The 23,453-nt window shown below is 45.1% G+C and overlaps 1 protein-coding gene across 1 annotated transcript in view; it reads left to right on the top strand.

Annotated features, from left to right (window-relative positions):
• LOC126474183 (uncharacterized) overlaps window positions 1-19,225 on the top strand; it is a 57,155-nt gene extending 37,930 nt beyond the window's left edge. The window contains exon 4 of the mRNA XM_050101645.1: window positions 17,589-19,225. Coding sequence (XP_049957602.1) covers window positions 17,589-17,807 — 219 coding nt within the window. The 3' untranslated portion in view covers window positions 17,808-19,225. The remainder of the gene's footprint in view (window positions 1-17,588) is intronic.
• The last annotated feature ends 4,228 nt before the right edge of the window (window positions 19,226-23,453 follow it).

Below are 23,453 nucleotides of genomic sequence, written 5' to 3'. Positions count from 1 at the left end.
GCAAAGAGGTGTTGTTCGTTTTCTGAGAGCGGGAGGAGTAGGAGGAATAGACATTCATCGACGAACGTCACAAGTGTACGGCGAACACTGAATGTTCCTTGTAAGGGTCGAGGCGTGGCACAAGCGCTTCAAGGAAGGACGGGTGTCGTTAGCCGATGATGCACGGTCTGGAGCACCACACTGCATTACCGATGACATCGTCCAGCTGGTGGATGCATTCATTACCCAGGACCGCCGAGTGACAGTGAAAGCCATAGTCGCCTTAGTCGGATTGAGCGTCGGAAGTGTTCACACCATCATGAAGGAACGACTGCATATGCGCAAAGTGTGTGCCCAATGCGTGCTCCGCAGTCTTCAACCACACCAGGAAGCATGTCGAATGGCCCACTGTCTTGCTCATCTGCAGCGCTATGCTCAGGAAGGAAATGCGTTCCTGGCACGAGTGGTGGCCGGAAATGTCATGGTGTCATCACTTTGAACCAGAATCAAAACGACAGTGGAAGCATCCAGGGTCACCACCACCAAAAAAACCCAAGGCCATCCACACGAGTACAGGAAAGGTTATGCCGACCAAGATGGCCCCCTTATTTGACCAAGATGGTCCCCTTCAGATTCAGCACGGGCATCAGTGAATGCCCAGCGTTAGTCGCAAACCTTGACCACCCTTCGCCAAGCGATCCAATCAAAACGACCAGGCAATCTCACCCGTGGGGCGATTCTGATCCATGACAATGCAAAGCCTCATACGGCCAACACAGTCGCGTCACTCCTGCAGAAATTCAAATGGGAGGTTCTCGGCCACCCTACATACAGTCCGGAGCTCTCTCCCTGTGATTACGCCATTTTTGGTCCCCATAAAAAGGCCTTTTCGAGATGCTCGTTTCCAGGCGGCACACCATAACAATCTACCCTTGTCAAGGTCCGACCCGCTAGCCGCGCGGTCTAACGCGCTGCTTCCCGAGCGGGAAGGCGTGCCGGTCCCCAGCACGAATCTGCCCGGCGGATTAGCGTCGAGGTCCGGTGTGCCGGCCAGCCTGTGGATGGATTTTAAGGCGGATTTCCATCTGCCTCGGCGAATGCAGGCTGTCAGTGGTTTTCCCCATTTGCACCCTTTATTGTCGCTGGGATGATTGCACCATTCGTGCTGCGCGGTATTAGCCGAGCGGTCTAAGGCTCTGCAGTCATGGACTGTGCGGATGGTCCCGGCGGAGGTTCGAGTCCTCCCTTGGGCATGTGTGTGTGTGTTTGTCCTTAGGATAATTTAGGTTAAGTAGTGTGTAAGTTTAGAGACTGGTGACCTTAGCAGTTGGGTAAGTCCCATAAGATTTCCACACATTTGACTTTTTTTGCACCATTCGTCTCTGGTCCGCTTATTCGTTTATATTTTTCTTAGCGCGTCACGTGGCCACAATGCTACCATGGGCCATTCAATTACGCGGTGAGCAATAGTCATCATGTTTCGACCACCTGTATATATAACTTTAAACATTGAAAATGGAACACCCACTTTCAAGCAAGGAGAAGACGCAGAAAATACACACACACACACACACACACACACACACACACACACACACAGAGAGAGAGAGAGAGAGAGAGAGACACACACACACACACACACACACACACACACACACACACACACACACACATACATTTTCATAATACTTATGGATTATTTACGTAGTTCATTATATGCGGCAAAGAACTGCACTGAAAATGATAGGGCAAGGATCGACCATTAACAAGTAAAGGATCGGCGGCCCGTGTAATAGATGAACGGCTCAACCTATTGCAAAGGTCGGAACATCGCTATGCTAGACCTCACTCGAGATCTTTGACATTTCCCTGCAAATACTGAACGTGGCGGTGAATGTCACGCGAATTAATGGCAACACTGCTGTGTCTGGGCTCAAGTTGCCCTCATGGATGTCCGTTCTTGTAAAGGCATCCTTGCTTCCACGACGATAAATAAACTCCAGAAACAAGGATCGGCCCACACGAGTGTTTTCTTTCTACGCACTTAACTTCACCTGGTCTCCAATGATTTTCGCTACAGTAAAGCTTACGAAAATACAGCTACTAACACATGCGGTTTAAATGTACGTTTTACTACGTGGGTAAGTCAATTATTATCCTCAAAGTAGTTATAAAATTTTATTGTAATCAAGTAGGAAACGTACAAGAACATCATTTTTCGACGTAGTCTTCTTGCGTTTCAACGCACTTGGTCCATAGTTGTACAAGCTTCCTGATTCCATCATAAAAGAGAAGGTTCTCGGTTGAGCTGCGAGCCAAGAATGCACCGCTTTTTTCACTGCTTCGTCCTTGGCAAATCGAGAGCCTTTTAATGCCTGTTTGAGAACCAAACAAGTGATAGAAGGGGCAAGATCGGGACTATATGGAGGATGATCCAGTACTTCAAAGCGTTTCAGTAGTGTGGGCAGCAGTATGCGGACGGGCATTGTCGTGCAACTATACAACACCTTTTGCCAGCAATCTTCGGGGTTTGCTTCGAATTCCAGGCTTTATAGCCTCGCAGTAAGCATCTCACTGTAACGTACACTGTTCATTGTTGTGCCCCTTTCCCCTTTTGCCTGCAGACGGTTGGGTCTTGAACTTTTTCTTGCACGGCGAATTTGGATGTTTCCATTCCGTACTCTGCCGTTTACTCTCCGGCTCGTAATGATGGATCCATGTTTCGTCACCAGTAATGATGCTGTCTAAGAAGTTGTCCCCTTCGTTACCAAAGCGATCCAAATGTTTTTTGCAGATGTCCAAGCGCGTTTGCTTATGCAACTGTGTGAGTTGTTTTTGGGACCCATCTTTTTTTTTTTTCTTGGTCATCAGTCTATTGACTGGTTTGATGCGGCCCGCCACGAATTCCTTTCCTGTGCTAACCTCTCCATCTCAGAGTAGCACTTGCAACCTACGTTCTCAATTATTTGCTTGACGTATTCCAATCTCAGTCTTCTTCTACAGTTTTTGCCCTCTACAGCTCCCTCTAGTACCATGGAAGTCATTCCCTCATGTCTTAGCAGATGTCCTATCATCCTGTCCCTCCTCCTTATCAGTGTTTTCCACATATTCCTTTCCTCTCCGATTCTGCGTAGAACCGCCTCATTCCTTACCTTATCAGTCCACCTAATTTTCAACATTCGTCTATAGCACCACATCTCAAATGCTTCGATTCTCTTCTGTTCCGGTTTTCTCACAGTCCATGTTTCACTACCATACAATGCTGTACTCCAGACGTACATCCTCAGAAATTTCTTCCTCAAATTAAGGCCGGTTGATATTAGTAGATTTCTCTTGGCCAGAAATGCCTCTTTTGCCATAGCGAGTCTACTTTTGATGTCCTTGCTCCGTCCGTCATTGGTTATTTTACTGCCTAGGTAGCAGAATTCTTTAACTTCATTGACTTCGTGACCATCAATCCTGATGTTAAGTTTCTCACTGTTCTCATTTCTACTACTTCTCATTACCTTCGTCTTTCTCCGATTTACTCTCCATTCTGTGTACTCATTAGACTGTTCATTCCGTTCAGCAGATCATTTAATTCTTCTTCACTTTCACTCAGGATAGCAATGTCATCAGCGAATCGTATCATTGATATCCTTTCACGTTGTATTTTCAAAAATGGTTCAAATGGCTCTGAGCACTATGGGACTTAACAGCTGTGGTCATCAGTCCCCTAGAACATAGAACTACTTAAACCTAACTAACCTAAGGACATCACACACATCCATGCCCGAGGCAGGATTCGAACCTGCGACCGTAGCAGTCGCGCGGTTCCGGACTGCCCGCCTAGAACCGCGAGACCACCGCGGCCGGCGTTGTATTTTAATTCCACTCCTGAACCTTTCTTTTATTTCCATCATTGCTTCCTCGATGTACAGATTGAAGAGTAGGGACGAAAGGCTACAGCCTTGTCTTACACCCTTCTTAATACGAGCACTTCGTTCTTGATCGTCCACTCTTATTATTCCCTCTTGGTTGTTGTACATATTGTATATGACCCGTCTCTCCCTATAGCTTACCCCTACTTTTTTCAGACTCTCGAACAGCTTGCACCATTTTATATTGTCGAACGCTTTTTCCAGGTCGACAAATCCTAAGAAAGTGTCTTGATTTTTCTTTAGCCTTGCTTCCATTATTAGGCGTAACGTCAGAATTGCCTCTCTCGTCGCTTTACTTTTCCTAAAGCCAAACTGATCGTCACCTAGCGCATTCTCAATTTTCTTTTCCATTCTTCTGTATATTATTCTTGTAAGCAGCTTCGATGCATGAGCTGTTAAGCTGATTGTGCGATGATTCTCGCACTTGTCAGCTCTTGCCATCTTGGGAATTGTGTGGATGATGCTTTTCCGAAAGTCAGATGGTATGTCGCCAGACTCATATATTCTACACACCAACGTGAATAGTCGTTTTGTTGCCACTTCCCCCAATGATTTTAGAAATTCTGATGGAATGTTATCTATCCCTTCTACCTTATTTGACCGTAAGTCCTCCAAAGCTCTTTTAAATTCCGATTCTAATACTGGATCCCCTGTCTCTTCTAAATCGACTCCTGTTTCTTCTTCTATCACATCAGACAAATCTTCACCCTCATAGAGGCTTTCAATGTATTCTTTCCACCTATCCGCTCTCTCCTCTGCATTTAACAGTGGAATTCCCGTTGCAGTCTTAATGTTACCACCGTTGCTTTTAATGTCACCAAAGGTTGTTTTGACTTTCCTGTATGCTGAGTCTGTCCTTCCGACAATCATATCTTTTTCGATGTCTTCACATTTTTCCTGCAGCCATTTCGTCTTAGCTTCCCTGCACTTCCTATTTATTTCATTCCTCAGCGACTTGTATTTCTGTATTCCTGATTTTCCCGGAACATGTTTGTACTTCCTCCTTTCATCAATCAACTGAAGTATTTCTTCTGTTACCCATGGTTTCTTCGCAGCTACCTTCTTTGTACCTATGTTTTCCTTCCCAACTTCTGTGATGGCCCTTTTTAGAGATGTCCATTCCTCTTCAACTGTACTGCCTACTGCGCTATTTCTTATTGCTGTATCTATAGCCTTCGAGAACTTCAAACGTATCTCGTCATTCCTTAGTACTTCCGTATCCCACTTCTTTGCGTATTGATTCTTCCTGACTAATGTCTTGAACTTCAGCCTACTCTTCATCACTACTATATTGTGATCTGAGTCTATATCTGCTCCTGGGTACGCCTTAGAATGCAGTATCTGATTTCGGAATCTCTGTCCGACCATGATGTAATCTAATTGAAATCTTCCCTGGCCTTTTCCAAGTATACCTGCTCCTCTTGTGATTCTCGAACAGGGTATTCGCTATTACTAGCTGAAACTGGTTACAGAACTCAATTAGTCTTTCTCCTCTTTCATTCCTTGTCCCAAGCCCATATTCTCCTGTAATCTTTTCTTCTACTCCTTTCCCTACAACTGCATTCCAGTCGCCCATGACTATTAGATTTTCGTCCCCCTTTACATACTGCATTACCCTTTCAATATCCTCATACACTTTCTCTATCTGTTCATCTTCAGCTTGCGACGTTGGCATGTATACCTGAACTATCGTTGTCGGTGTTGGTCTGCTGTCGGTTCTGATTAGAACAACCCGGTCACTGAACTGTTCACAGTAACACACCCTCTGCCCTACCTACCTATTCATAACGAATCGTACAACTGTTATACCATTTTCTGCTGCTGTTGATATTACCCGATACTCATCTGACCAGAAATCCTTGTCTTCTTTCCACTTCACTTCACTGACCCCTACTATATCTAGATTGAGCCTTTGCATTTCCATTTTCAGATTTTCTAGTTTCCCTACCACGTTCAAGCTTCTGACATTCCACGCCCCGACTCGTAGAACGTTATCCTTTCGTTGATTATTCAATCTTTTTCTCATGGTAACCTCCCCCTTGGCAGTCTCCTCCGGAGATCCGAATGGGGAACTATTCCGGAATCTTTTGCCAATGGAGAGATCATCATGACACTTCTTTAATTACAGGCCACATGTCCTTTGGATACACGTTACGTGTCTTTAATGGAGTGGTTTCCATTGCCTTCTGCATCCTCATGTCGTTGATCATCGCTGATTCTTCCGCCTTTAGGGGCAATTTCCCACCCCTAGGACAAGAGAGTGCCCTGAACCTCTATCCGCTCCTCCGTCCTCTTTGACAAGGCCGTTGGCAGAATGAGGCTGACTTCTTATCCTGGAAGTCTTCGGCCGCCAATACTGATTATTTATCAAAATTTAGGCAGTGGTGGGGATCGAACCCGGGACCGAAGACGTTTTTGATTATGAATCAAAGACGCTACCTTAGACCACGGGACTCATCTTGCTCAAATTTTATGAAACCCAAGTCTGTAGTGGATAATTTCGTAGGCAGAACCGTGACTAATTTGCAGACGATGTGCCGCTTCGTCAGTAGTTAATCGTCTGTCTAAGAGAATAATTTCACGCGAACGCTCAATGGTTTCTTCATTTGTGGCGGAAAACGGTCGTCCGGCTGCTTCATCGTACGTAACACTTGTGCGACCATTCCGGAATTTTTTAATCTATTCGTAGACACTCCGTCGTGGCAAAACACTGTTCCCGTACTGTACCGAAAGTCTTCGATTAATTTCGGCCCCTGATACGCCTTTCGATCACAAAAAACGGATCACTGAACGTTGCTCTTCTTTGGTGCAAATAGATAGCGGAGCAGCCGTGATTAACGGCGCGGCAGCGATAACGAAACTAACCTAGCAGCTTGAAAATTGCAAAGATATAACAACAAATAAACAAAGCATGCGTAATCAACGTTAAACGACAGTACTACCAAAATAAACAAAAATATAACTAAATTGCGGATAATAATTGACTTACCTTTGTATATGTAACTGCTCCACTGATTATTTGTTATCCCATTGTCTGGTGCTACCGTAAAATGTTATTGTGCTTACTAATACAAACATAAGCAAAGCAAAGAATGTACAACCATCACTTAAATGCTATAAACAGGGTGTAATAAAAAGGTATGACCAAACTTTGGGGAAACATTCTTCAAATGTAGAAGAAGAAAATATAGTATATAAACATGGGTCCGGACACATTTATTTCCATGTTAGAAATGGCTCTGAGCACTATGGGACTTAACTTCTGAGGTCATCAGTCCCCTAGAACTTTGAACTACTTAAACCTAACTAACCTACGGACATCACACACATCCATGCCCGAGGCAGGATTTGAACCTGCGACCGTAGCGGTCGCGCGGTTCCAGACTGTAGCGCTTAGAACCGCTCTCCATGTTAGAGCTCAGTTATTAAAATTCTTGAACACATTAATCATCTAGATTGAAACGAAGCCTCATCCGTGAACAACACATTTGTTCTAAAGTGAGGGTTAACAGACTGTTGATTGAACCATTCACAGAAGTGTAGCTGAGCACGAAAATCAGCTGCTGATAGTGCCCTAACGCACTATACGTTGTGCAGATACAGCAGGTTCTTGTGTAGCACTCTCCAGTCATGTGATAAATATTACTGGTTGCAGCTAACTGCCTTACGCTGTCGTCGTCAACTGCACGAAGAGGTTCTTCCTTGAGTTGAGGTGTCAACGACCTTAGAGTCGCGGGTAGTAAGCTTGAAAGTCCTACGCTCCCTAAGACGATGATCAGTTGTTTCGAATGTCCTTCTGTAGGGGCAATGTCGTTCTGGAAATCTCTCCCGATACAAACGCAGAGCGCCACAACCAATACAATCTGCTAGTCAGCACACAGCAAATGGCATCTGCTGACTCCTCTTTTGAGTACACTTCCATTTCACTGTAGTAAACAGTTGATACTACGAATTTTATGCTAGCGGAACAATGAAGTTGGTCGCATGTAAAGGCAAGCAGTGGAGTGAGCCACCTGTCAACATTACCTTCGTTCATATGGAACAAAAAACACTGGCGGTGAACCTAACAATTACAAAAGAGTGTTTTTGAACATTTGACGTAAAAAAAAGTTTCATGTAATGCTGGCGCATTCTGTTTCTGTGTGTTTCCCTTGATTAACGCGATTATGAAGATAAATAGAAAATGCTTTTGCATGTCCATCCTTATGATTGGAGGACTGTGGAACTTCTACCGTTCAGTTACGTAATAAAATGGAACACCTACAGCCGTCCTTATGATGTCATTTATTAAATGGGTACCAAATTCCGTGCTTCAGTGCCTCATCTTCAGGCCTGTATGCATAAACAGTAATGATACCATCATCACCTTATCAACTATCCACTACCGAGACAGATTAAAAACAGAATAAGAATCAAGGACAAGACTATAAGCGAATTTTCAGTAATCATTTGATAAAACAAACAGATACATCCATTGTCACATACCTAAGGTATACCATAACGAATTCCCATTCTATACATTATACAAATAGGCTATTCATTAATAACTTCATTAATTAAATATTCCATGATTTTTACTGCACAATCCTGAAATAACCTACTAAACGACAAAAATAATTGTAGAAAATTGTAAGTGTATGGAAGAAACTACAACCTCAGAAATAAGTAAACCGAAGAAACATGCATCTATGCGCTAGTATCCTTACACAAGGACAGCATCATATCAGAGTTATAAAATGCTAAGCTGAAAACCGAATGTAGGCATATTTGTGTCATATATATAAAATGAACGTCCAAGAACGTGTCAAGAGACCAAATGTTGAGAACCACCTATGTCATATCATACACTGAATATGTAGAACTCAAGGTAATGTTCAAGATGAAAAGCATCTACACATCTGTGAGAAAGTAGCCCTTGCTGAAAGACAACCTCACAAAAATCTAAATGTCAGTATGGTAAGCTGTCAATATGACAATATAAATACATCTGTGTGTCATGCCAAAGTATAAAATGCTGAGGTGTAAACTATTGAAGGGCATACTTAATGTCATACACATAAAATGAACGTCCAAGACGTGTTAGAGGACCAAATGTAGGACACCACCTATAATCTTAACATATGCAGAATATTTGAAAACACCCACAAGACACTATTCATGGTGAACAATATTCATGTACCAAAGTATCCATACATCATGTACTGCCTTGAAATAATAACATACGAGGACAACAACTATCTAACTAGCACGCAGGGATGCAGTGCACCATAAAGGAGAACTCAACAGTATCTATTCATGAAGTATCAGAAAAGCTTGCTGACTAACAAACCACTCAAAAGTACTCATATGCATTAAACACAAATGAACACACACACAAAAAAAATGAATTTAAAATTACATATACTTATGAATAAATGTACCGTATCCAGTACACACCTTGGTCTTCCAACCACATTGAAACCAATAGCCATTACATCCATGCAATCAAAATATCAAAAGAAAGATACTGGCCATACATATCGCCTAAAAGACAAACCACATTATTAATTGACCAGTGACAAGACTACGCAACAGGCTACATAAATAAATCCAACATGTATATTTAACGTGCGGCTATGAACACGTGACGGCAATCTATACGTACACTGTTACAACAAAAACACTGGCAATGCCACAAGTCATGTCCAGCGAAACCCAAGTGAGGGTAATTGCAAACCCATGTGAAACTGAAGACGGGTGCATAACCACTGAATGTGTCACATACGACTAAAATAACTACATGGTAAAGAGAAGGAGACATGCAAGGACATCTAGTAGTAATTCTAGGTCTAACACACATAGGGGCCAATGACAACAACGTAGACTGCAGCACTCGGGTATGTTCTATCTGAAGTGTCTGAGTGGACCCTTATTTCCTTAGCTGCTCGTGGGACCGAGATGGAATCCTCAAAATCTTCCTGTTCTCCTCCTAGAGTGATGGCTGTACCCCCTGCGAGTACTCACACCCATTCGTCTAAAAGAAAGAGAGAGGATAGCCATCCTGATAATAATAATAATTTTGACTTAAGTAACAGGGCTCACGGAGTCATAAATAACAATGTGTTTCGGTTGATAAAGAGGAAGGAGGGGACATTTGAAAAAGTGTCCCGTTTCTATATCCATAAAGGTTTGGAAGGACTTGCTGGCACGTTAAAGTTTATTGAACACTTACATAATGGTTCCTTGCTAGCCGAAACTGACTGATCACTGCAGGTTGAACTTCTTCAGAAATCGCACAGATTGGGTGAATATGATATCGTTGTCGAGATGCTACCTCTGTTAACTCCAGCAAGGGCGTGGTCACGTGCCGCAATATCATGGACATGGACATAGTGGAACTGAAGCAAGAATTGGCGGATAGTTGATGTGGAGCAACGAGCACGATGGAATGATGGAGAAACTGAAAAAACTGCAACTTTCATGGTCACATTCATTTCTCCGACGCTGCCTGAACATATTATGGCAAGGTCCTTACATACTAAGCCCTATGCAGTGCTATAAATGCCAGTGTTTTGGCCATACAAGCATAAGCTGCGGAGGTAAAGCTACCTGCGGAAAGTGCAGAAAAGCAGCCCATGAGGCTGGGATGACTGCCCATCGCCAGCGACCTCCATCAACTGCTCTGGGAGCCACCCAATCTGGAGCCGAGACTGTTCTGTTTTTGCTGAGGAACGCAAAGTACAGGAAATAAAAGTGACCAAGCGGATCCCCTTTGCCGAAGCCAAAAAAGAATATAAGGCGATGAAATCCCTTGTCTTTGCCGCTTCTTATTCTTCCATGGTACAGAAATCTGTTCCCAACGTGGACGCCTCGACATGACGACGTCTATCGTGCCACTATCCACCTGACTGTGTATATGTCAAGACAAAGCGAGTGAGGATAAAGCAATGCAAGCAGCGGCCAACACCAGCGCCAGTTCCGTAGTGGCCATCAACAAGACACACGAAATGCAGAGTGCCTCTCAACGCCCTCTTTCCCCTTATCCTCGAAGGGACAGGATGTAGGGAAAGGATCATGACGTTCGGGTCAAAAGCTGTCCCAGGTGCTGTCAGACATTATTCTGGCACGTCTGACTGATGAGGAGGACATAATGGCGTTAGATGCTTAGGATCCATGCAGTCCCTCAAGTCTCCCCCCCCCCCCCCCCCATTCCACCTTCCCGGTGCAAAGATAGGGGTAGATGAAAACCATACCAATAAAAGGGCTCCCATACTACGGTGGAACATGAATGGGTTCAGGAGGAGGAACTGAAACTCCCAGCACAGGCTCACCCGTTGTGCTTGCATTTACAAGACACACATTTCAAAGATATTGACGTCCCTGTGCTATGGGGCCATATGCTGTACCACAAGGATGAACTATCGTCGGAAAGAGCCAAGGGAGGAGTCGCTGTCACTAACGCACACCACTCTTCTGCTCTTCCCCTGGCTACTGACGTGCAAGCAGTTGCAGTTGAAGTTATTGTCGGAGGATCACTGTTTGCTGGCTGTATTTACATCCGCAAGATGCAACAGACTGTGAGACTCTCACAAGTCTTATAGAAAAACTCCCTCGACCATTTCTGCGCCTGGGAGACTTCAATGCCCATCATGGCTTGTGGGACTCGACATCTACTTGGCCTCAGGGTCGGGTTTTGGAGAGCCTCACGACAACTCACCAGTTGTGCACCCTCAATACAGGTACTCCAACTCTGTGCACTGCTACTGGGTCATTCTCCGCCATTGACCTCTTTTTCTGCTCTCCAGCCCTCGCCAACTGTGTTCAATGGGAGGTCATTGATGATGTGCATTCCAGTGGCCACTTCGCATTCACCACTGACTGGAGCACAACCTGAAGAGAAGCCACCAACATGAATGGTAAGCAGGGGTAACTGGACGCTGTTCAGCCAGGTGACTGTGTTTGAACATCGCAACAACGTCCAGGAATGAGTGGACCACATCATGCGAGTGATGCATCAAGCTGCTGACTTATCCATCCCAAAGTCCTCAGGCCATCTTAGGAGGCGACCTGTACCTTGGTGGACAGATGAGTTCAGCCATTCGGCACAGGCGCGCGGCTCTTCAACGATTTAAACGCTGCTCTACACCAGACAACCTTAAAGCCTTTCGGGTCGCGATAGCAGGGGCTCGACGTACAATTAAGGAGAGCAAGAAAAGGTCATGGCAAGCGTTTCTGGACTCTATCAACCGTTTCACATGTTATACGAAACTATGGGAAGCCATCAGGAGGATTTCTAGTAAACGCAGTCGTTTACAATTAGCAGCAGTGCTGAAACAAGGGTGTCTCCAAATAACACCCAGAGACATCGCTCGGACGCTTGCAGAGAATTTTGCACAAGCTACTGCCAATGCCAGTCAGGATCCGGCGTTTCGCCACTAGAGAGGGGAAACGTGGACTTCATATCCAACAGTCCTGAGACTTACAACTGTCCTCTCTCCGTGTGGGAGCCAGTTCCAAAATGACTTTGTGGACGATGTGGCCTATTTTACACCATATTTTAGGCCTACGTGGAGATGCTTTTCTGAGTGTATTTATATGTTTTGACGATGCCATTACGGCTTTATCACATTAGGAACATGGTGTAGAACAGATCTGAAGCTGGTCATTACTGACTGAATCCGGTCATCACCAAAGGAATTTATATTGTGATCAAAGACTGGAATAAAAAAAAAAAACATTTGACAGCACCTTGATCACTGTTTATAGCAGAAGTTCTCTTCATAGCCAACGCAATTAACAGATAATCACAAACCTAAGAGCTTGTAGAAAGTTGGAAATACAATTGAAATACTAACTAGAAATTATATCGGTAATAAAACTGTTACTTTTAGTACAAAATAATGCAACTGGGTAGAGAAGAGCCATTTGAAAAAAAGCAGTAAATGGTACAAAGATAACCTGACTTGTAAAACGCTACCATGAATGACTGTAGTCGCAAAGTCGGAATTCAAATACGCTCAATAAGTGTAAATCACGAAACAACTATGGATAATATGGGCACACAAATGAAAGTACTATTAAAATTCATAACTGGGTAATTCTTTTATGAACACACTATACTGTCTCCTATAACAGTAGGCAGACTTATTTTTTTAAACACCGCGTACGATCTCGTATCTCGTTGAATGTTGTGTTGAATATAAAGTCCCTTTGACGTTCTTATTGCGAGGGTATCTGTTGAAATTACGAAATACGGCAACAGTTTGCTTTTTCATCAATATCATCCTTGTCCGGCAGCTTGTTCTACGAACACGAAAATCTGTGGGGATTAGTAGTGACTATTAAATGATAAAGAGTTCGTTAACTTTTTAGTATTTTTTATTCTTCTTTCACACATTGTAAATTTTCGATGCACTCATATATGCTAGTTTTATATGCTAAATTCATTAGAAGTCGCAGTAATAACTAATCCAATTATTCTTCCACAAAATGGCGGCTGAGATTATTACAAGAAGCATCAATATGCTACAAATAATTATCCAGAACTAATCTCTGAAATCGTCAGCGAGTTCAAAGAGAGGATAAAAACTGTTCGATCAGAGATGTACATCGCTGCCTTGCTAAGAATCACAGAGGGCAGTATGTTGAAAAACCAGGTGTGGCTATAAAACAACAGGACTGTTGCTGTAAACCATTTTATTTCAAAAACGTACATGTTTAGTTATTGTCACCATTAACAAACTCCCCTCTTCTATCCCTACAACGCTACATGCGAATTTTCCATTGATGGAAACGGTGTTGGAAATCTTCCCCTGTGAGATCGATGATGACACATGATGCTTTTCTTTCACTGCTTCAAGAGACTGAAATCTTTTCCCTTTTAATACAGATTTGACCTACGGAAATAGCTAAAAGTCACTTGGTGTTATGTCATGCGAATACGGTGGGTGATCCAACAGTAGGAAACAACAGTAGAAAACTCTTAACATAGAATGCGGTATAAGCCGGTGCGTCGTCTTGATGCAGAACCCATGACTTATTCTTCCACAATTCGGGTAGTTTTTCTTTTCTTATTTTTTCGCGGAGTTGAGGTGGAGTTCAGTAGGAACTCCAAGGTAGTAATATTGATTAATAATTTGACCTTCAGGATCTCGGTGAAGATACACAACTGCATGAATATCGAAAAAAAATCAACATAGCTTTAGATCGTGATTTGCTCATTCGAGCTTTTTTCGCTCTCGGTGAACTAGGACCCTTACAGCGCATGGATTGGTGCTTAGTTTCTGGAGCATAACTGAAAAACGAAGATTCGTCACATGTTATCACTCTTTCCAAGAAATTAGGATGATTTTCAATGGTATTCAAAGTATCAAAACAAATATTTTCAAGTGCTTCTTTTTGCTTGATTGTGAGAATTTTCGGCACCAGTTTCGCACACGCTTTTCCCATGTTAAACTGGTTATGTGAAATTTGCTTCACGCATTCTTTCTCAGCTCCTTCAGTTACAGCATTCGATCGACACTCAGCCGACGGTCAGATCGAATCAAATTACCTACATTTTCGATATTTTCACGCACTTTTGGTGTTGAAGGGTGTCCTGGACGTGAGTCATCTTCAACGTCTTCTCGGCCACCTAGGAAAAGCTCAAACCACTCAAAAACTCGCGTAGGTGATAATCAGTCTTCTCCATATTCTTCTTTTAGTAACAGATAGGTTTCAGTAGCAGTTTTGCAAGTGTCATGTGAAACTTAGCGCCAATTCGTTGCTGTATTATTACAATAACACCTCTTACACAAACGAAAGCCACGGCCATAGTGATTTGTCTTCAGACGCCAGAGATCCCGCATTCGGATGAGAAGACTTCACTCTTAACGATTATCGGTCTTTCATCTTTGCTGGATGCGTACTTACTCTGTGACAGCCTCAGTCCAGCTATTTCCTAGCCATACTTCGTATATCGCAATAAAACTACGTTTCCTACATTGGAGTCTTTAAAGTAAACATGGGATGTTATACACTGCAGAGCCAAAGAAACTGTTACACTTGCCTACTATCGTGTAGGGACCCCGCGAGCACGCAGAAGTGCCACAACACGATATGGCTTGGACTAATGTCTGAAGCAGTGCTGGAGCGAAATGACATCATGAATCCTGCAGCGCTTTCCATAAATCTGTGAGAGTATGAGGGGGTAGAGATCTCGTCTGAACAGCACGTTGCAAGGCATACCAGATATGCTCAATAATGTTCATGTCTAGGGTGTCTGGTGACCAGCGGAAGCGTTTGAACTCAGAAGAATGTTCCTGGAGCCACTCTGTAGCAATTCTGGACGTGTGGGGTGTCGCATTGTCCTGCTGGAAATGCCCAAGTTCGTCGGAATGCATAATGGACACGAATGGATGCAGGTGATCAGACAGGACACTTACGTACATTTCACCTGTCACAGTAGTGTCAGGGGTCCCATATCACTCCAACTGCACACGCCCCAACCCAGTACAGAGCCTCCACCAGCTTGAACAGTCCCCTGCTGACAAGGAGGGTCCATGGATTCATGAGGTTGTCTGCATACCCGTACACGTCCATCCGCTCGACACAATTTGAAACGAGACTCGTCCGACCAGGCAACATATTTCCAGTCATCAGCAGTCCAAGGTCGGTGTTGACGGGCCCAGGCGAGGCGTAAAGCTTTATGTCGTGCAGTAGTCAAGGGTACACGAGTGGGGCTTCGGCTCCGAAAGCCAGTATCGATGACGTTTCGCTGAATGGTTCGTGCACTGACACTTGTTGATGGTCAAGCTTTGAAAGCTGTAGCAATTTGCGGTAGGGTTGCATTTCTGTCACGTTGAACGATTCTCTTCAGTCGTCGTTGGTCTCGTTCTTGCAGGATCTTTTTCCGGCCGCAGCGATGTCGGAGTTTTGATGTTTTAGCAGATTCCTGATATTCACGGTACACTCGTGAAACGGTCGTTCGGCAAAATCCCCACTTCATCGCCACCTCGGAGATGCCATGTCCCATCGCTCATGCGCCGGCTGTAACACCACGTTCAAACTCACTTAAACCTTGATAACCTGGCATTGTAGCAACAGTAACCGATCTAAGAACTGCGCCAGAAACTTGTTACCTTATATATGCGTTACCGACAGCACCGCCGTATTCGGCCTGTTTACATATCTGTGTATTTGAATACGCACACCTATACCAGTTCCTTTGGCGCTTCAGTGTAGTTATGACGTGTAATACACACATCAAAAAAAGTTTTGCGTCACCGCTCTGCTGAGAGTTCCGAAACCTATACAGAAAATTGGAATAGAGATCAATATAAACATCATTTCCGCCCTTTTTATTGCTCATGAAAACCACATATTGCGTGTTGTACCACCATACAGCGAGACCTGCAGAGGTGGTATCCAGATTGCTATACACACCAGTACCTCTAATACCCAGCAGCACGTCTTCTTGCATTGATGCGTGCCTGTATTCGTCGTGGCATACTGTCCACAAGTTCATCAAGCACTGTTGGTCCAGATTGTCAACGGCGGTCCGGCGTAGGTCGCTCAAAGTAGTTGGTGGGTCACGTCGTCCATAGACAACCTTTTTCAGTCCATCCTAGCTAGACCTTTTCAATAGGGTTCATGTCTGGAGAACATGCTGGCCACTCTAGTCGAACGATGTCGTTATCCTAATGGAAGTCATCCACAAGATGTGCACAATGGGGGCGCGAATTGTCGTCCATGAAGACGAATGCCTCGCCAATATGCTGCCGATATGGTTGCACTATCGGGTGGAGGGCGGCATTCACGTGTCGTACAGCTGTTACGGTGATTTCCATGACCTCCAGTGGTGTACTTCGGCCCCACATAATGCCACCCCAAAACATCAGGGAACCTCCACTTTGCTTCACTCGCTGGACAATGTGTCTAAGGCGTTCAGACCGGGTTGCCTCCAAACACGTCTCCGACGATTGTCTGGTTGAAGGCATATGCAACACTCATCGGTGAAAACGTGATGCCAACCCTGAGATGTCCATTCGGCATGTTGTTGGGCCCATCTGTACCGCGCTGCATGGTGTCGTCTTTGCAAAGATGGACTTCGCCATGGACGTCGGGAGTGAAGTTGCGCATCATGCAGCCTATTGCGCACAGTTTGAGTCGTAACACGACGTCCTGTGGCTGCACCAAACGCGTTATTCAACATGGTGGCGTTGCTGTCAGGGTTCCTCCGAGCCATAATCCGTAGGTAGCGGTCATCCATTGCAGTAGTAGCCCTTGGGCGGCCTGAGAGAGGCATGTCATCGACAGTTCCTCTCTCTGTATCTCCTCGATGTCCGAACAACATCGCTTTGGTTCACTCCGAGACGCCTGGACATTTTCCTTGTTGAGAGACCTTCCTGGTAACAATGCGGACGTGATAGAGCCGCGGTACTGACCGTCTAGGCATGGTTGAACTGCAAACAACACGAGCCGTGTACGTCCTTCCTGGTGGAACGACTGGAATTGATCGGCTGTCGGACCCCTCCGTCTCATAAGCGCCGCTCATGCACGGTTGTTTGCATCTTTGGGAGGGTTTAGTGACATCTCTGAACAGTGAAAGGGACTGTGTCTGTGGTACTATATCCACAGTCAACGTCTATCTTTAGGAGTTCTGGGAACTGGGGTGATGCAAATCTTTTTTTGATGTGTGTATTTCATATTGGACGTAACTGCGTGTTGCAGAACGTGGTGTGGACCAGAGTGGACAGGTCGGGCAGCTCGAGCTGCATCCACAGCCAGGGCCACCTGTGGCCGCGCCCGCTGCCCGGCGGCTCAGCCCTGCTGGTGGACCGCGCCACGCCGCTCGACGTGGGCCTCTACCGCTGCCTCGCCACCGCCCTGCACCCCCGCTCCGGGCCCGTCACCGTCTTCCAGGACGTCCACTTCCAGCCCTACTTCTAACCACCTCCGGACAGCCCAGTCCAACGCTGCCGAACCAGAGAACCGTTCTGACTTCACTGAAGCAGTCGCTATGCTGGTCTAAATGCTATGTGGTGCTGCCAATTACTAACGTCCCTCTGTTGTCACTCTGTTGCTTCAGCTACTCACCGCCTCGAAATCTCTACTAAACATTCTGGGACTATTCAAAAACAAACGATGAATTACAATGTCGTTGTGTGTCTAGTGAGTGGGCTCTTCTCGTGATGTTCACACCAGAATTCTCGTAGTCGGAGCTACTGAGCGCATATGAAGTTAACGTCGCCGCTTTGCGCTAATACTTGTTTAATTTTAACTGCAGAGATCCAATGAAGTAGGGATTCCATCACCATCACCCTGGACATCTACTTGCATGTACTTTAAGGGGGGTAGGACGTCAAACGGGCCGACTTGGAGCAGGAGAGTCACCACAGGACATTTTAATTTCCACTACCTATACTTTTACAAATAAATTCATAAAACTTTGTCACCGTGACCGGGAAGGATGAGGACTCACACTCATCGCAGTGGAAGTTCAAAAACGTGGCAAAATACCTTTTTTTACATGTGTAATTTCATCATTTTTTCACTTATTACTGGCTGCATTTGTTGCTGTAGGTACACTTTTCTTCCTAAGGAAGAGAGATCCTTCGATGAGTTTTTCATAGCATACAAACAGTAGTTACAGAAGTATGAAACTGTAGAATTTTCCAAATCTATCACAAAACTGTGGAAAAATTGAGATAATTAACTATAAAACTTGAGTATTTTCTAAACATGAAGTTTAAAATGTAACAGTTCATTCATTTTTCATAAATTAAATAACTTTTAGAGTTTCATACACCTGTAACTATGGTTTGTATGCTGTGCAAAAGTCATCGAAGAATCTCTCTTACTTAGGAAGAAAAGTGTACCTATAGCAACAAATGCAGCCAGTAGCAAGTGAAAAAAATGATGAAATTTAACATGTAAAAAAAAAGAGGTTTTGTTATGTTTTTGAGCTCCAATGCTATGGGTATGAATCCTAAATCCTTCATGGTCATGCTGTTAAAGTTTTATGAATTTATTTGTAAAAGTATAGACAGTGGAAATTAAAATGTCCTGTGGTGCCTCTCTTGCTCCAAGTCGGCCCGTTTGACGTCCTACCCCCCTTAACCGCTGATTGACATCGGCTGTTCTGTCTGTGAAACTACAGCTGTTGATGGAGCTAATCTCATCAGCATGGAAAGAACTTAAGCTGTACCTCTTATTCTAATGTATCTGAATTAGGTTCTTGTGTCCTTACGAATCTGTTCCATCCACACGCTAAAGTAAAGCTGCACAACAGATTCTATATTTATACATCACTATAAATAGACTCTCCAACGCTCAGTTGGATATTAAATTTATTTGGAATTTCCAGATACCAAGTAGTTTTATTTGAATTGTGCCTTCTTCCTCTAATTGAATTTTGTTCGTTTTATTTTTGATTTTTCAGTTCTTTTCCAGCTCCAGTGAAATTACGATACTCTCACAGAATTGTCACAAAACGTTAGTATCGTCATCACTCTGCAGATGCAACCACTAGCACATCAGAAGATGAGAGAAACTTGACAGAGTGCAGACCACTTTAGTTAACCCATTTCTCTCCAGTGTTGTTTTCCCAAAATGCAGTCAAAGTGAACTTATTATACAAAACTCATCATACCTCTTTCAAAAGGCATTCACAAGTTCTCTCTGTTTTGTATATTTCACTATTAGTCTAAAACTTGGTGAGAAAAATAAATTACTGAAAACTTCGTGTCGCGTTTACGCAAGAAATGGGTTAATGTTGTTACAGTAATATTTACATAGTACAAGTTTCCTCTGTCCGGACTTGTGTGTTACCTTACACAACACAATCCAGATATTCTCTTGTTTTAGTTGCCGTTATCAATCCAAAGACCGGTTTGATGCTCCTCTTATGAAAATCTCTTCGTCTCTGCACAGCTAATTCAACCTGTCTCTACACAGCCGAAAAAAAAGTGGTACATTGCGAAAGGCGACATAGATTTAGATCCGATGACGGTGTATGGCACTCGGGAGATAGTAGACGTACTGATAATGGTCTCAACGTCGTCCCCCAACAGATAGCGTAGTGGCATAGCAGCCGGAACGCCATCTGTGTCTACCCTTTAGTATGGAATCCTCACAGCCAGAAGGCTCAGTGTGGTCCAAAAGTGTTAAGCAAGCAAACAACCATGCCACGGAGATACACTCGTGCTTCCGACAGCCAGCTTAGCGTGTGTGAAAGAGATCAAATTATGGCCATCAGAGTGGCAGGTTGGTCCTTCTGGAGAATTGGCACACAAGTTAGACTTGCTGCGTCAGTTGAGTGGCAGGTTGGTCCTTCTGGATAATTGCCACACAAGTTAGACGTGCTGCGTCAGTTGTGCAGCGATCCTGGTATCGGTGATCACGTAAACATTCTCACACCTGCAAACGATGTTCTGGACGTCCATGCAGCACAGACGCCCGCCAGGATCATCGTATTGTAAGGTCAGCACTGGCAGATCGTACAGCTACCATAGCACAGATAAGAGGGCTTATGAGCCCAGACGTGCCAACAAGAACTGTTGCGGGCCGGTTATTAGCGGTGGGACTACGGGCACGGACGCCTCCAGCCCGTCTTATACTCATGCTATAGCATCGACGTGCACGCTCAACTGATGAAGCGTATGGCATTGGTGGCTGGGAGACACCTCGCTGGGCAGTTCGGCCGCCGCTCCACAAGTTCTTTAACGCCACTACGGCGACTTGCGAGTGAATGAGGATGAAATGATGATGAAAGACACACAACACCTAGTCATCTCGAGGCAGAGAAAATCCCTGACCCCGCCGGGAATCGAACCCGGGACCCCGTGCGCGGGAAGCAAGAACGCTACCGCAAGACCACGAGCAGCGGACGCTCAACTGATGACATCAGAGGATCACTTGGAAGGTGAAATGGCGCGCAATGATCTTCAGCAATGAAAGTAGATTTTGCCTGCACGCAAGTGATGGTAGTTTGTGAGTACGACGTAGAGCTGGTGAGTACCGTCTCGTAGAGTGCTTTATTCCAAGACACACCGGCCCTATCCCAGGTCTTATGGTCTGCGGTGCGCTTAGCTACAAGTCTCGTTCTCCTTTGATGTTTCTGGAGGAGAAGCTAACAGCGTTCGCTACGTGCAGAAAGTTCTTTTGTGTTCTCGCAACAGAAATGTGATATTTTGTTCCAATTCAAGGTGATTCACGAATTATATTTTCACTCTGCAGCGGAGTGTGCGCTGATATGAAACTTCCTGGCAGATTAAAACTGTGTGCCGGACCGAGACTCGAACTCGGGACCTTTGCCTTTCGCGGGCAAGTGCTCTACCATCTGAGCTACCCAAGCATGACTCACGCCCCGACGAGGAGACGAGGTACTGGCAGAAGTAAATGAGGACGGGGCGTGAGTCGTGCTTGGGTAGCTCAGATGGTGGAGCACTTGCCCGCGAAAGGCAAAGGTCCCGAGCTCGACTTTTAATCTGCCAGGAAGTTTCATTGTAATATGTTTTTCTACAAGTAAAACTAAAGGAAAAAATTTATTTAAACATAGGAACGCAAATGTTTAGTTTCGGAGTTACGGTTAATAAAAGATTTTGCCCGAAATTTAGCAACTTCGCCAATATGGAGTCATCACAAAACTGTACGAGGTTAAAGTAAAGCACGATTTCTATATATTTCGTTCTTATTGGTCTGGTGAATCTAATAAAACGTGTCAGACGTGAATGTGCAGTAGTTTTCCAGAACATCCACAGAAGCAAAGATTATCACAAGTAAATTTGTTTACTTTCCATTAAGAATGTAGAAACGTTTATGTCATTGTTGGCAACCGTTAGCGAGTTGTTTCAGTCGTTTCCTAACCTTGTAACGAGTTAGTTTCCTGTATTGTTCAGTGAAAGAATATAACAACAACAGCGTGTGATTCTTGAGTTTCTCCCGGCGTATTTGATAGTCAAAATATCCACGGGTGTGCTGCCGGTCTATAGTGTCCAACGGGCACAATATTTCGGCGATCATACATGTCGCCATCATCAGGTGAACTGACGGACTGAGCTCCTGTGGACGTGCCGGCACGGAGATCCGTACGCTATGGCTGCTCAGAGGGAACTGGGTTCGGTCGCGGCGGCGGCCGATTTAAATACCCTCCGCCCGCGGCGCGCTCCCTCCGCCGTCCGCGCCCCGCGCCACGGTCGCGCGGTGGAACAGATTGCGACGGCGTCTGAGATGACGTCGGAGTGATGGCTCTGTCCGCCGTGGTCGTCACAACTATACGTTTGCTCGATTTACTCTTGATTAACCCGATCGCTGGTTCCCAAGCCTTGCTAAGATTATAGCCACAGTCACGGTTTATGAGGTCGTCATTGGTGCGAATTTCGATGGCCTCTCTAACAACGCTGTCCCAGTATCTCGACGTCTGTACCAGAATCCTCGTGCGGTCATATTCCATGGCGTGATTTTCCGACAAACAATTTTCCCCGAGAGTGCATTCTGAAGAAACACCGGGTCGGAACTGTGTTTTGTCCTCCAAATAAAACTCGCGCACTGGTGGGGAGCGCCAAAGATGACCTCGGTTTGAGGAAGGCCGGCGTGTACCAGATTCCGTGTCAATGTGGCAAGTCGTATATTGGTCAGACGATGCGTACCGTCGAGGATCGATGCCGTGAACACCAGAGGCACACTCGCCTGATGTATCCGAGCAAGTCGGCGGTCGCTGAACATTGTTTGTCGGAAAATCACGCCATGGAATATGACCGCACGAGGATTCTGGTACAGACGTCGAGATACTGGGACAGCGTTGTTAGAGAGGCCATCGAAATTCGCACCAATGACGACCTCATAAACCGTGACTGTGGCTATAATCTTAGCAAGGCTTGGGAACCAGCGATCGGGTTAATCAAGAGTAAATCGAGCAAACGTATAGTTGTGACGACCACGGCGGACAGAGCCATCACTCCGACGTCATCTCAGACGCCGTCGCAATCTGTTCCACCGCGCGACCGTGGCGCGGGGCGCGGACGGCGGAGGGAGCACGCCGCGGGCGGAGGGTATTTAAATCGGCCGCCGCCGCGACCGAACCCAGTTCCCTCTGAGCAGCGATAGCGTACGGATCTCCGTGCCGGCACGTTCACACGAGCTCAGTCCGTCAGTTCACCTGATGATGGCGACATGTATGATCGCCGAAATATTGTGCCCGTTGGACACTATAGACCGGCAGCACACCCGTGGATATTTTGACTAACAACAGCGTATTTAAGTGAAACCACATAGTAACTGTTGCACTTTGTAGATGAATTATGGAATAAGGATAAAAATGGCTCTGAGCACTATGGGACTTAACTTCTAAGGCCATCAGTCCCCTAGAACTTAGAACTACTTAAACCTAACTAACCTATGGACATCACACACATCCATGCCCGAGGCAGGATTCGAACCTGCGACCGTAGCGGTCGTGCGATTACAGACTGTAGCGCCTAGAACCGGCTGGAATAAGGATATCTTCCAAATTTACGACAGAGGCTGAAATGGCTCAAATGGCTCTGAGCACCATGGGACTTAACATCTGTGGTCATCAGTCCCCTAGAACTTAGA

This window comes from Schistocerca serialis, chromosome 4, assembly GCF_023864345.2.
Source record: "Schistocerca serialis cubense isolate TAMUIC-IGC-003099 chromosome 4, iqSchSeri2.2, whole genome shotgun sequence".
NCBI classification, from domain to species: domain Eukaryota; kingdom Metazoa; phylum Arthropoda; class Insecta; order Orthoptera; family Acrididae; genus Schistocerca; species Schistocerca serialis.
Note: the sequence above shows the minus strand (reverse complement) of the source record. Positions and strands in the feature narration are given on the sequence as shown.